The sequence below is a fragment of the Galeopterus variegatus genome, unplaced genomic scaffold (assembly GCF_000696425.1).
Source record: "Galeopterus variegatus unplaced genomic scaffold, G_variegatus-3.0.2 Scaffold9445, whole genome shotgun sequence".
NCBI classification, from domain to species: domain Eukaryota; kingdom Metazoa; phylum Chordata; class Mammalia; order Dermoptera; family Cynocephalidae; genus Galeopterus; species Galeopterus variegatus.
Window position 1 is genome coordinate 28,054 of NW_007735556.1, and position 11,144 is coordinate 39,197.

The following is an 11,144-nucleotide window of genomic DNA, read 5'->3' on the forward strand; positions in this document are numbered from 1 at the left end:
ATTTATTTATTTATTTATTTTTTCCTTTTTGTCTTTTTTACTGACCGGTAACGGGATCGCAACCCTCGGTGTCATGCCCGTACCGGGGACCGGCAACAGGATCTCAACCCTCGGTGTTGCGCCCGCACCGCGCTCAGCCAGTGAGTGGAACCGATCTCCACATGGGATCCAAACCCTCGGCGGGAGCGCCACCGCACTCCCAAGCAGCGCACTCTCCAGTGCGCCACCGGGCCGGCCCAGCTCCTGCTCTCTCTTCTGAGCCCCAGATGTCCGGGGCTTCTGTTGTAGTCAGTGACTAGTTTATAATAATAAATTCATAACTTGTAGCCAAGAAAGGGAAGGATGTTTTTTGGCTTCTGAAATCTTCAAAGGGGTGTGTAGTCTGCTTCGTTTTGAAATGGAGTTGCCTTTGTCTTTTCCTTTCACTTAGAAATCACAGACTCTTTAATATTAGAAATACAAGAAAAACCTGGTCTGAGGAAACACTGTAAATTTGTTATTTTCCTTACATACTAAATGAAACCTGCTAAAGCAGTCAGGAATCAGCCAACCATCTACATTTGTTGAATGGTGGTATTAAACAGAATTAGTTCTTAAAGTGGGATGAGATAAAAACTATTTCCTTCCTAATTATCAGAGGGTTTTAAATCATTTTACTTGGTTTTTGTGGTAGTTGATGTTTTTACAAGGTGGGCTTATAAAAGGGTAAGCCTTAAAATAGGGTCTTTCTGTAGGTGTACCTGAGAAAGGCAAGCAATTGCATAGTCATAGAAACATGAAATAGCATGGAATATTTGGGGAATTGCCTTGTTGATAGATGCGACTAGACTGTAAAGTCCAAGATATGTATTAGGGGATGAGTGCCAAGAGTTAAAGTGGCACTTGATCTTAGAGAATCTTTTGTGCCTTGTAGGGGAAGTGAACTTTATCCTATAGGTGAGAGGGAGTCACTGAAGTGTTTTAAGCTATGGAATAACATGAACAGATTTTTATGTAAGTCTGTAAAAAGATAGACTGTAATAAGTTACCACTGAAGTATTAGAACAGCATTGTATGAAGGGAGAGAGTATTTGGAGAGACGTGAGAATAGATGATATGGAGGATGGGTGTAGAGAAGGAGATTCTAGATAAAGGGAATAGCTTAAGCAAAAGACCAGAGATAGGAGATTTATAGTTTTTATTCAGGGACCCTGAATAAATCCATGGCTAGAGCTATGGAGTTTCTGTGATATGAGAGAGACATCAGAAAGCCTTGAACTGAGGAAGGCTTGGAATGCCTGGCTGAGAAGATTGGACTTTATTTTTATCTGGGGGCAGCCATTTTTTCAATATATATTTTAGGTGGCTTACTGACAGCATTGGTTAAGGTGACCTAAAGTGGCAGGTGTACGATGCAGGAGAACCAGTTAGAAAGCTATGGACATAGTACAGGCGAGGCTGTTTGAGGGCTGAATTTTAAATATTGGACGTAAGAGGCCTTGGTATTTTCTTTTTTTTTTTTTTTTGTCCTTTTTGAGACCGGCCGCACCGCGCTCAGCCAGTGAGCGCTGTGAGCGCACTGGTCATCCCTATATAGGATCCGAACCCGCGGTGGGAGCGCTGCTGCGCTCCCAGCGCTGCACTCTCCCGAGTGCGCCACGGGCTTGGCCCTAGGCCTTGGTATTTTCTAAGAGTGGGGCCTGTTTATGAATGTTCTTGGGGAAATGTGCCTTAGAGCACAGCCATCTCAATTCCTACTTCTCCAAATAAAATGCTACCCAAGTACTTTTTACTCTTACTGGAACAAATTTTTAGTTTATAAATCAGCAAGTGACTCCTTGAACAGCAGTGATTGGAATTAGAATCACTTGTCAATGACTGCTGGCTCCCACAGCCTGACAACTATTGTCTAGGGAATAGCCCTGGGTTCTAGTCTTGGCTGAGCCTGTGATTTGTCATCTGATCTTTAGCAAGTCCTTTTCTCACCCTAGGCCTCAATGTCTGATCCATAAAATGAGATTAGATAATCTCTGAAGTTTCTTTTAAACCTAGTGTTCTTAGATCTTTATTGGAGTTAACAACCTTCGAAAAATTTCCTTTGTACTTGGCAGAGATAGAATAATGAAAAGTCTCAGAAAAGTGAGGAGACGTCCTGAGGATTAGGCATAGGTATGTGTCAAGCACCAATATATTTGTAAAATATATATGTACCTGAATTCTAGCTCTTTTTTTTTTTCCTTTTTGTCTTTTTTCATGTCCGGCAACGGACTGCAACCCTCAGTGTCACCACACTTCCCAAGCGGCGCACTGCAGCAGTGCGCCACCGGGCCGGCCCTGAATTCTAGCTCTTTACTGAGGATTTTGACCTGTTGCTTAGAAATGTACAATATTGCTTGGCAGCTTTAGAATTTAGACTTTTTCTGGGCAAATAAAATACACTTGAATATTTATTATGGGGAATGCAGAAGAAGAGAAAGAAAATGGAGTATGTCCGGATTGTGCCTGGGCTTAGAATGGGACAATACAGAGGGAAAGAATTAAACACCAGGGGTGGGAGGAGTAAGACATAACCACTTAGATTTATTTATTTATTTATTTTTGTTTTTTTTAAAAGATGACCGGTAAGGGGATCTTAACCCTCGACTTGGTGTTGTCAGCACCACGCCCAGCCAGTGAGCGAACCGGCCATCCCTATATGGGATCCGAACCCGTGGCCTTGGTGTTATCAGCACCGCACTCTCCCGAGTGAGCCACTGGGCCGGCCCAACCACTTAGATTTATATGTTTATTTTTTAACATAAAATGCACAATAGAAACATGGATTTGCACAATGTAGGCAGATGAAATTAAAAGGTAGAATAGGGAAGGAGAGGAATTTGTAAATGGTAATTATTTCTTATATTACTATTCCTCAGAGAAAAATTAAGGCTCTGCATTTCCAGGAGACCTGTGCTATTTGATATCCCCTGTGAATGATATCAACTGGGACTGTGCATTCTTTCTAGAAACCTAAGCTCTTGCGTATATGCACAGTCCTTAGAAGTAGAGACTGGGGGCCGGCCCGTGGCTCACTCGGGAGAGTGCGGTGCTGATAACACCAAGGCCCGGGGTTCGGATCCCATATAGGGATGGCTAGTTTGCTCACTGGCTGAGCGTGGTGCTGACAACACCAAGTCAAGGGTTAAGATCCTCTTACCGGTCATCTTTAAAAAAAAAAAAGAAGTAGAGACTGGAGCCTGAGTTTCTAACTAACAGTGGCGAGTAAGGAAAGGACTTGACCAAGATCACTGTGCCATCCAGGGACGGGAACACTAACTAGACCTTCTGTTGTCTGGAGATTGAGTAGAAAAGAGGAGCATAGGGAAATAAGTGTTTTAAAATACTCTGATCTTCAGCAGAGTCACCTGTGTTCTGTCAAGAGGACAGTGGCCTCTTTAGCTTTTTGCTGCAAGAGCTTCATTTATAAAGGCCCAAGTCAGAGCCGTTTGTCACTGAGGAGCAATGACAACTTGACTATCTGATCAGGACTCAGACAGCAGTCTGTAGGTATATTTATCATTCCTTTAAATTATAGCCTCTCCCTGAAGCAATTAATACTGGATATTTAGGAAAAGAGTTGCTGCTGTGTTCCTCCCTGTTTTGGAGATGCATCTTCTTATATTCAGCACTTGTCCTGGATGCTTGATTGTTTGAAGGGTGTTTTTTTCTTGTAAAGTCTTTTACAAGAAAATATTATCTTTTTCCTTCTCCTTCCCAAATGCCCCTCTGAGAGTTAATCAGAGATGCATAGAGTTCAACAACTGGGAAAGCCATTAATAACCCAGCCAGCTTCTATCCTGCTGGCTTTAAGGCAGTCTCTGGCTGTTGAAATTAATGAGGATTTTTGTGGTGTTTCCCTGAAAAATATTCCTTGTGTTGGAGGAGCAATACCAGCATATTTGTCTACTCTGTTCATCAATTTTTTCTTTTTTTTTAAGTCCCCACTTTGGAAAGGATGTTGCTGTGTTACGTTAGACCCTAGTATTTAGTAACTCCACTATTCCTCAGGTAAACTCTCTCTGGGTCTGCCCTTCTCCCACTGTTCATCTGGCAGACATCTTCCAGTCCACTCATCTTCCGTCTCTACCTGACTAATTTTGCTTCCTTCCATCTTGTGGAGCCTTGCTTTATGTTGGCCTTGTGTCTGTACTGAAGTGAATGCCAGATTCTCTGTAGTTTTCTAAATACACCATTATTTTAAGTACTTTTACTTCCTGTGCTCTCTTCTTGGAACTCTTACCATTATCCCTCTCCCCTGATTTCATTTCTCCCCCCAAGTGTCCTACACATTGAGGTTTATTCCCCATCTCAACTCCTTGTCTCTGAATCTTCCCTTCTTTCTAGACTGTAGAATCTAAAGAGTCATTTTTCCACCTTTAGTTTATTCGGAGCTGGGCCTTGGTCTGGAATTTTTGTGTGCCAGTACTAAAACTGAGGGCCTTTTTCCTCTTCTTGTCTAGCTTGTCTTTTGACTGGGCATTCTGACTTTTGCCATGTTACCCATTCTTTTTTTCAAGGCTTTTCCTGGTCAGTAAATATTTGAGCTGTTTTTGTTATAGGTTATTTCCTCCTAAAGATCTTTGTTGTTTTTCTCCTGTAGGCACCATCTCATTTCACATTTTTCTAATCATCTGAGTCCTTTCCTGTCATTTCTATTTCTTTGCTAGAGTTCTCAGCACTTCCAGTTTGAAGTTTTCTCCACATTTTATTATGATGCCATTTAGCTCCTTCTTCCCCATTCTTAACCAAGATGTTAAATAAGCCAAGGACTAGCATGTACATCTCCACTTACTTAATATACTGCCTCTTTTTTTTTAAAAATTTTTTTTAAAAGATGACTGGTAAGGGGACCTTAACCCTTGACTTGGTGTTGTCAGCACCATGCTCAGCCAGTGAGCAAACGGGCCATCCCTATATGGGATCTGAACCCGTGGCCTTGGTGTTATCAGCACCATACTCTCCCAAGTGAGCCACGGGCCAGCCCTATCCTGCTTCTTTTATAATGCCTAATGTAGGCTTCAGTCTGAGACTTTACTTGTATCTGAGTTAGTTGCTCTCATTCTTATTTTCCTTTATATACCCTCCAGTAATCTCTAAACACTGTAAAGCCATTATCTTTGGCCATATTTCAGTCTCTCCTCCCTCCTCTTTCTTCCGTTTTTTTTTTTTTTTTATTGTGTTATATACATAGCGTAAAATTTACCATCTTAACTCCCTTCCATTTTCTTAAAATGGAGGGAGAAACTGAATCAAAAAGAAGTTGATTGTTTTTAGGTTTCAATAATAACAAAAAGATGCTAGTAGTATATGTTGTACATGTCCACATTTTTCCGCAGCCCTGGTGTTTATTTTTCTGTGTTGTCTTCTTTTGTCCTTTCACCAAATTCTGTGTTGTTTTTGGGCATTAGCAACTGATCATTACTATCTGTTGCACTGGCTTCTCCTTCCCTGCTCTTCATCTCTGTTAACACCAAATAGAGCATTGTTTGTTGTCCAGAAGGAAGTGGATCTTTGGACCTTGCAAAAGCAAATTGTTAGCTCCACAATATGATTCTGAGAAGTCCAGCTCTCTCTCATAGCTATAAAATAAAGTAATTGGGTTTGCCCCATGATGCTTCTTTCTAGCTTAGTTTTCAGTCTTTTTGAGGCTTAAGGGCCCCCCTTTTTATTTTCCTTTAGGACTCTTTTTTTTTTTTTTCCTTTTTGTCTTTTTTCATGTCCGGCAACGGATCACAACCCTTGGCGTTGCGCCTGCACCTCGCTCAGCCAGTGAGCAGGAACCGGTCTGTATGTGGGATCCGAACCCTCGGCGGGAGGCGCCACTGCGCTCCCAAGCGGCGCACTGTAGCAGTGCGCCACCGGGCCGGCCCCTTTAGGACTCTTTTTAACTTCAAAATATTTTCCAACTCCTCTCATGGTAATTAATTGTACTTTTAATGCCCATTGATAATTAAAATATGCAATAGTGAAAAGCTGTCATAAATTCAGTTGTACTTTTAAATGAATTGGTACTTTGATCACAACTGGAATCTACATATATTTGAAAAATAATAGTATTCTTAATTTGGGAGCTATCTTATTTGTTTGATATTTAGCTACTCCTTTGTGTATATGTATAATACTTTGGGGGCTTTTTGGTAACTGCTGTCTACTGGTCAGGAACTTCTGATCTTACTGTTCTTTTTAATCCCATTTTTGCTTTCCATATAGTTTCTCTCCTTGCCCCCTACTTCCATCTACAGAGTTTGAAGTCAAAGGAATATGATATGTTAAGGAAAACAATGGTGTGCCTTCTCTTTTGGGAAAATAAAAACCCAAGTTCTGACTTTTAATGTATCAGCATCCAATATCCCTGGTATTGATTTGTCTCAATGCTCAGCAACCAATTCTACTGAAATGTAAAACCTTCATAGGCTTTTGTTGCTCGCTTGTGAAGCTCCCAGTGGTCCACTTAAAAGCTAAAGTGTTGCCTTATCTTTGGTTCTGGGGCCAGTTTGAAGATTATCTCATTGATTTGAAGATAATCCAAAGGGAGAATTCAGAAAATGTCCCAAATCAAGCTCTTAGAAGTTCATTTATTTTGTGGAGTTGGTTAAGCAGCTAATTAACTGCTCTGTCCAGCCAGTGCCCTTTGGTTTATTGTTCCTTTGGTGCATTGGAAACTAAGCCACGTGAAGTGGCTTGTAGGAAGCAGTGAAATGTAGTGGAAAGACCTGGGGCTTCAAAGTCAGATCTTCCTTGAATCCTACCTCAGCCATTTACTAGCTGTGTGACCTTGAATGTTTGCCTCTCTGATCTTTATTTTTCTTATCTGTAAAACAGAACTAATAATACCTCGTGGGATAGCTAGAAGGATTAAATGGGATAACATGTTAATAACCTTTGTGTTGAAATTTAGTAGACATGTAATAAATGGAAGTTATTACTATTGCTTTAATAGTCCATAAAGAAAACACCTATACTTTTTTCTTTTTACTCAAATGACCTGGCTTAGGATTGCATTTTCTAATATTCTTCATCATTGTCAATTTTTAAGTCTCTAAAAGTAGGAATTGACTTGTCTTTTTCTTGTTTTTTTTTTTATTTTAATTTCACATATCACTGATTTTTTTCCATACAGAGGATCTAAACAGATTCATTTGAAGATAACCTTTTGTCAAAAGAAATTGATGGGGAGATTTTTCTTCCTTCAAGATCCCCAAAAGCCAAATTTTCTTTAGTTTAGAAAAAGAAGTTTATATACATCCATTTCAGATCTCAGGATCTAAACTTGGCTTTAATTTCAGATGCTACAGGGTTCAGAGACCACGTTATTCAAGAAAAAAAAAAAAAAATCATTCTCCTCCTCCCGGAATTGCTGGTGAATGCTTGTAAATATTTTAGTTGAGGTACTTCAGAAATGCGTTTTATTAATGTACCACCCAAATTAATGAGCAACCAGATGATTCATTTCTGTGAGGTCCTCTCCTTACTGTAGAATTTAGTTTGGGGCGTGCTTGTCTTTTGGGCTGGAGGGTGATTCTGCCTTAGTGTCTCGCTTATGTATAGTCTTTTTGTTTTCTCCAGGGACAATGGTGACAGATCCAGGCACCGAGCTCCACGCAATGCCCGGATGTCTGCACCTTCACTTGGACGCTTTGTCCCGAGGTAAGAACTGGGTTGTCAGCAATCGGGGGAGCCTTTATGAGAGCCTAGGACTTAGTTTTTAACCTACTTTCTGGTCTTTGGATTGTCCATATCTGGAATTATTTCCTAGTGAGTTTACAGTCTAGTCCTGCCACCTAAAGACTTAACAGGAAGTGATTAGTCAGAATGAAAAGAGATAAAAAGGTGGCATTGGGAGCATCCTGTTCAAGAATAGACACCTTGGGGAACTTGACTTTAGAAGGAAGGGTAGGAAGGAAATACATATCTGTCAAAGGACAAATCCTGAGAGTTTTTACTTCTTTCTGGGCTTCTATGGATTCCTTACGTTCATTGGGTCCCTTAGTCTAGATTTTTGAGGGTAAGTAGTATGTCCTTTGTTTTATGGTAGTGTTTAGTTGGCTTTTCACACGTGATTCCTTCTTGTAGGCGTTTTTTGCTGCCTGAGTACTTGCCTTATGCTGGGATTTTTCATGAACGTGGACAGCCTGGTTTGGCTACTCACTCTTCTGTTAACAGGGTCTTGGCAGGTAAGGAAATGTTTCTTTGGATTTTGAAAATGTAAAGGTGCAGAGAGCCAGACAAAGCTTCTCCCTTGTTTACCAAGTGGATGTGATGGTGTCTTGGCATCTGGCTGAAAACTCCGTTTTGGGTCCAGCACTCAATTCCTTACTTCTAGACAGGAAATGGCAGGGTTGAGGAAAACTGTTTTTCTTGCCCACTCCTACTTCCTTCAGATCTTTATTTATTTTTTAAATTATTTTTTAAACAATTTATTTCTTAATCCAGCCATTAAATTCTGGCTATGCTTTTAATTGAATGATAAAGGTGTCTTATCTTGTTAATGTTTTGGTTGGTGAGATACTTATGAGCCAGATCCTGTGATTTAATTAGGAGCTTAATGCGCACCTCTCCAACTCTTTGCTATTGCCAGCACTTGGAATTTCCAGGCACAGTGGAATCTTTGGAGGAAGGAGGAGGGGGAGGGACCCATGGAGCTGGCTCACAAATCTCCACGGAACAGAAAATGGGCTGGGCAAGCCCCACTGAGGCAGGTTTACAATGGCTGGATAGCTTAGTGACCAGTGTTTTGGGGCTCTGAGGCATGATGTGACCAAGCTCTGAGACATGGTGTGTGCTGCTGCTTCTGGGCAGTCGCTAGAAAAGGAAATAAAGCAGAATTTTTTTTTTTTTGTGGCAAAGGTTGTTTTTGCCATCACACTCCCCCCCACCTTTCACTGCCAACTTGTAAATTTATGTATGCAAAGGCATAAAAGATATAAAAATCAAGCAACATTTAGATGTATCTTTAATTAATAAGCATCTTTATTAAAAAATTTTAAGTGACATTCTGTTTTGGAAAATCTTGGCAATGTGGTGGTTAAAGGTGAGGGGGATCTGTTGAGGCAGAGGCATGGTCAGGCTGGGAGAATGTTGCAAGCTTTATTTTAATGATTTCTAAACAAGCTTCTGGGACAGCTGGCAGGCCATAGGATCTGGCTTCCCCTAATCAGTATCCTTGACCTAACACCAAGGTCTAGAAATCTAGAAACCTCAGTGGTTTCTCTGCCGGACACTAGGACTTTGTAGACCCTGACCTGGCAGGGAGCAGACTACACCATGGTCCCCTGACAGCCTCCTTTGAGAAGGGCTCTGGCCCTAGTTATTAAACAGACCCTATGGCCTTGGGCCTCTCCTTGTCTGGCACTTCTGTGGCTTGGCTGAAGGCATGTGGAAGCTCCTCACTGGTGGATAATCACTTGCTGCCAGATAATACTACAGAGCTCTTCTCCACCCTTCTTTGTTCCAGATGTCTGCCTTCACCACCCCACACAGCACCTCCTGCTCCTCTACTGCCAGCAAATCTGCTTTCTTGGTGTTTAGCTTTCTTGGAACAGCTGCATGTTGTTTTTTCCCTCCTTGCTTCCATAATTCTTTACCCCCATTACCTATTCCTTATGCCCAGTGGTATGACCCTAAATGGCCTAATTTCACTATGGATACCTTTGAATATAGGAGCTGTGTTCCAGCTGACAGTTGTTTACAGATGTGAAATCTGCCGAGAAGAGTTCTTTAACAAAGGATGCAAAATGCCACTAGGAGAAGGAAATATAGACCTTCTGGAACCTCACTTTTGAGTTAGATTAGCAGGTTATTTCCATTCACAATTAAACTACTTTCTCCTATTTTCTCAAGATACATGTGACAAGATACCTATTGGTCTTTTGTTAAAAGCCTTTGTCATTTGTAGGTATTTAGATGTCCCTCCAGATTCTGTTGGCAGTTGTATCATTTGTTTTATTTTCTTGAGAAATTTCCAATAATAATAATAATAATAATAATAATAATAATAATAATAATAATAATAATAATAATAATAATAATAATAATAATAATAATAATAATAATAATAATAATAATAATAATAATAATAATAATAATAATAATAATAATAATAATAATAATAATAATAATAATAATAATAATAATAATAATAATAATAATAATAATAATAATAATAATAATAATAATAATAATAATAATAATAATAATAATAATAATAATAATAATAATAATAATAATAATAATAATAATAATAATAATAATAATAATAATAATAATAATAATAATAATAATAATAATAATAATAATAATAATAATAATAATAATAATAATAATAATAATAATAATAATAATAATAATAATAATAATAATAATAATAATAATAATAATAATAATAATAATAATAATAATAATAATAATAATAATAGAAAACAGCAACCAAAAAAGCCTAATATTTAATGAGCATTTGCTATATACTAGGGAGTGTTTTAAGTGCTTTACACATACTTCATTTCTGTTTCACAGTAATCCTATGAGATAGATGCTATTACCTAATTATCAGTGGAGGAAACAGAAGCCCAAAGGGCTAAATTGCCCAGAGTGATGCAGATAGGATGGAGAGGAGCCGGAACTGAGCCTGGGTAGCAGACTGCAGAGCTTACACTCTAAACCACCTTTCTAGTCTGCCTCCCCACAGTTGTTTCAAAGGACAAAGCATCAAAATATCATTCTTTTTCTGGGATGTTAATCCAGAAGAGGGAAAGAACTCCCAGGGAACTTTGCCGACCTTCGGCATTTTTCTTATTTAATTCCTCTATTTTAAGTGGTTCCTAGACCTACCTTTTTATGACCCACAGCTACTTGCTGAATCTTATATAACGGCCCTTTCCCTGTGCCTTCTTGCTCTCCTGGATATAGATGTTTTGCTGTTTATTAAACTTATTTGTGATCATGTAATTGAGCTGCTATAATAATGGTTTTCAGAGTGAAAGAGAAATTGGCCTCTTAGCAGTAATCTCTCAGTTTTCCTGGAAAGACACTTTCTCTTGTATGATTGGAATGAAGTTGTGATGATCCAAGAAGTTGTGATGATTCAGCAGGTATTTGTTCTGCAGCTGTGATGTGCCAGGCACTGTTCT

General features: G+C 39.3%; 1 protein-coding gene across 1 annotated transcript in view; it reads left to right on the forward strand.

The window, feature by feature from the left end:
* Positions 1-8,192, forward strand: part of LOC103609298 (activating molecule in BECN1-regulated autophagy protein 1-like) — a gene marked incomplete at its 3' end in the record, with an annotated part of 19,334 nt that extends 11,142 nt beyond the window's left edge. Inside the window, exons 4-5 of the mRNA XM_008593645.1 lie at positions 7,585-7,665; positions 8,092-8,192. Coding sequence (XP_008591867.1) covers positions 7,585-7,665; positions 8,092-8,192 — 182 coding nt within the window. The remainder of the gene's footprint in view (positions 1-7,584; positions 7,666-8,091) is intronic.
* Positions 8,193-11,144: the final 2,952 nt, after the last annotated feature.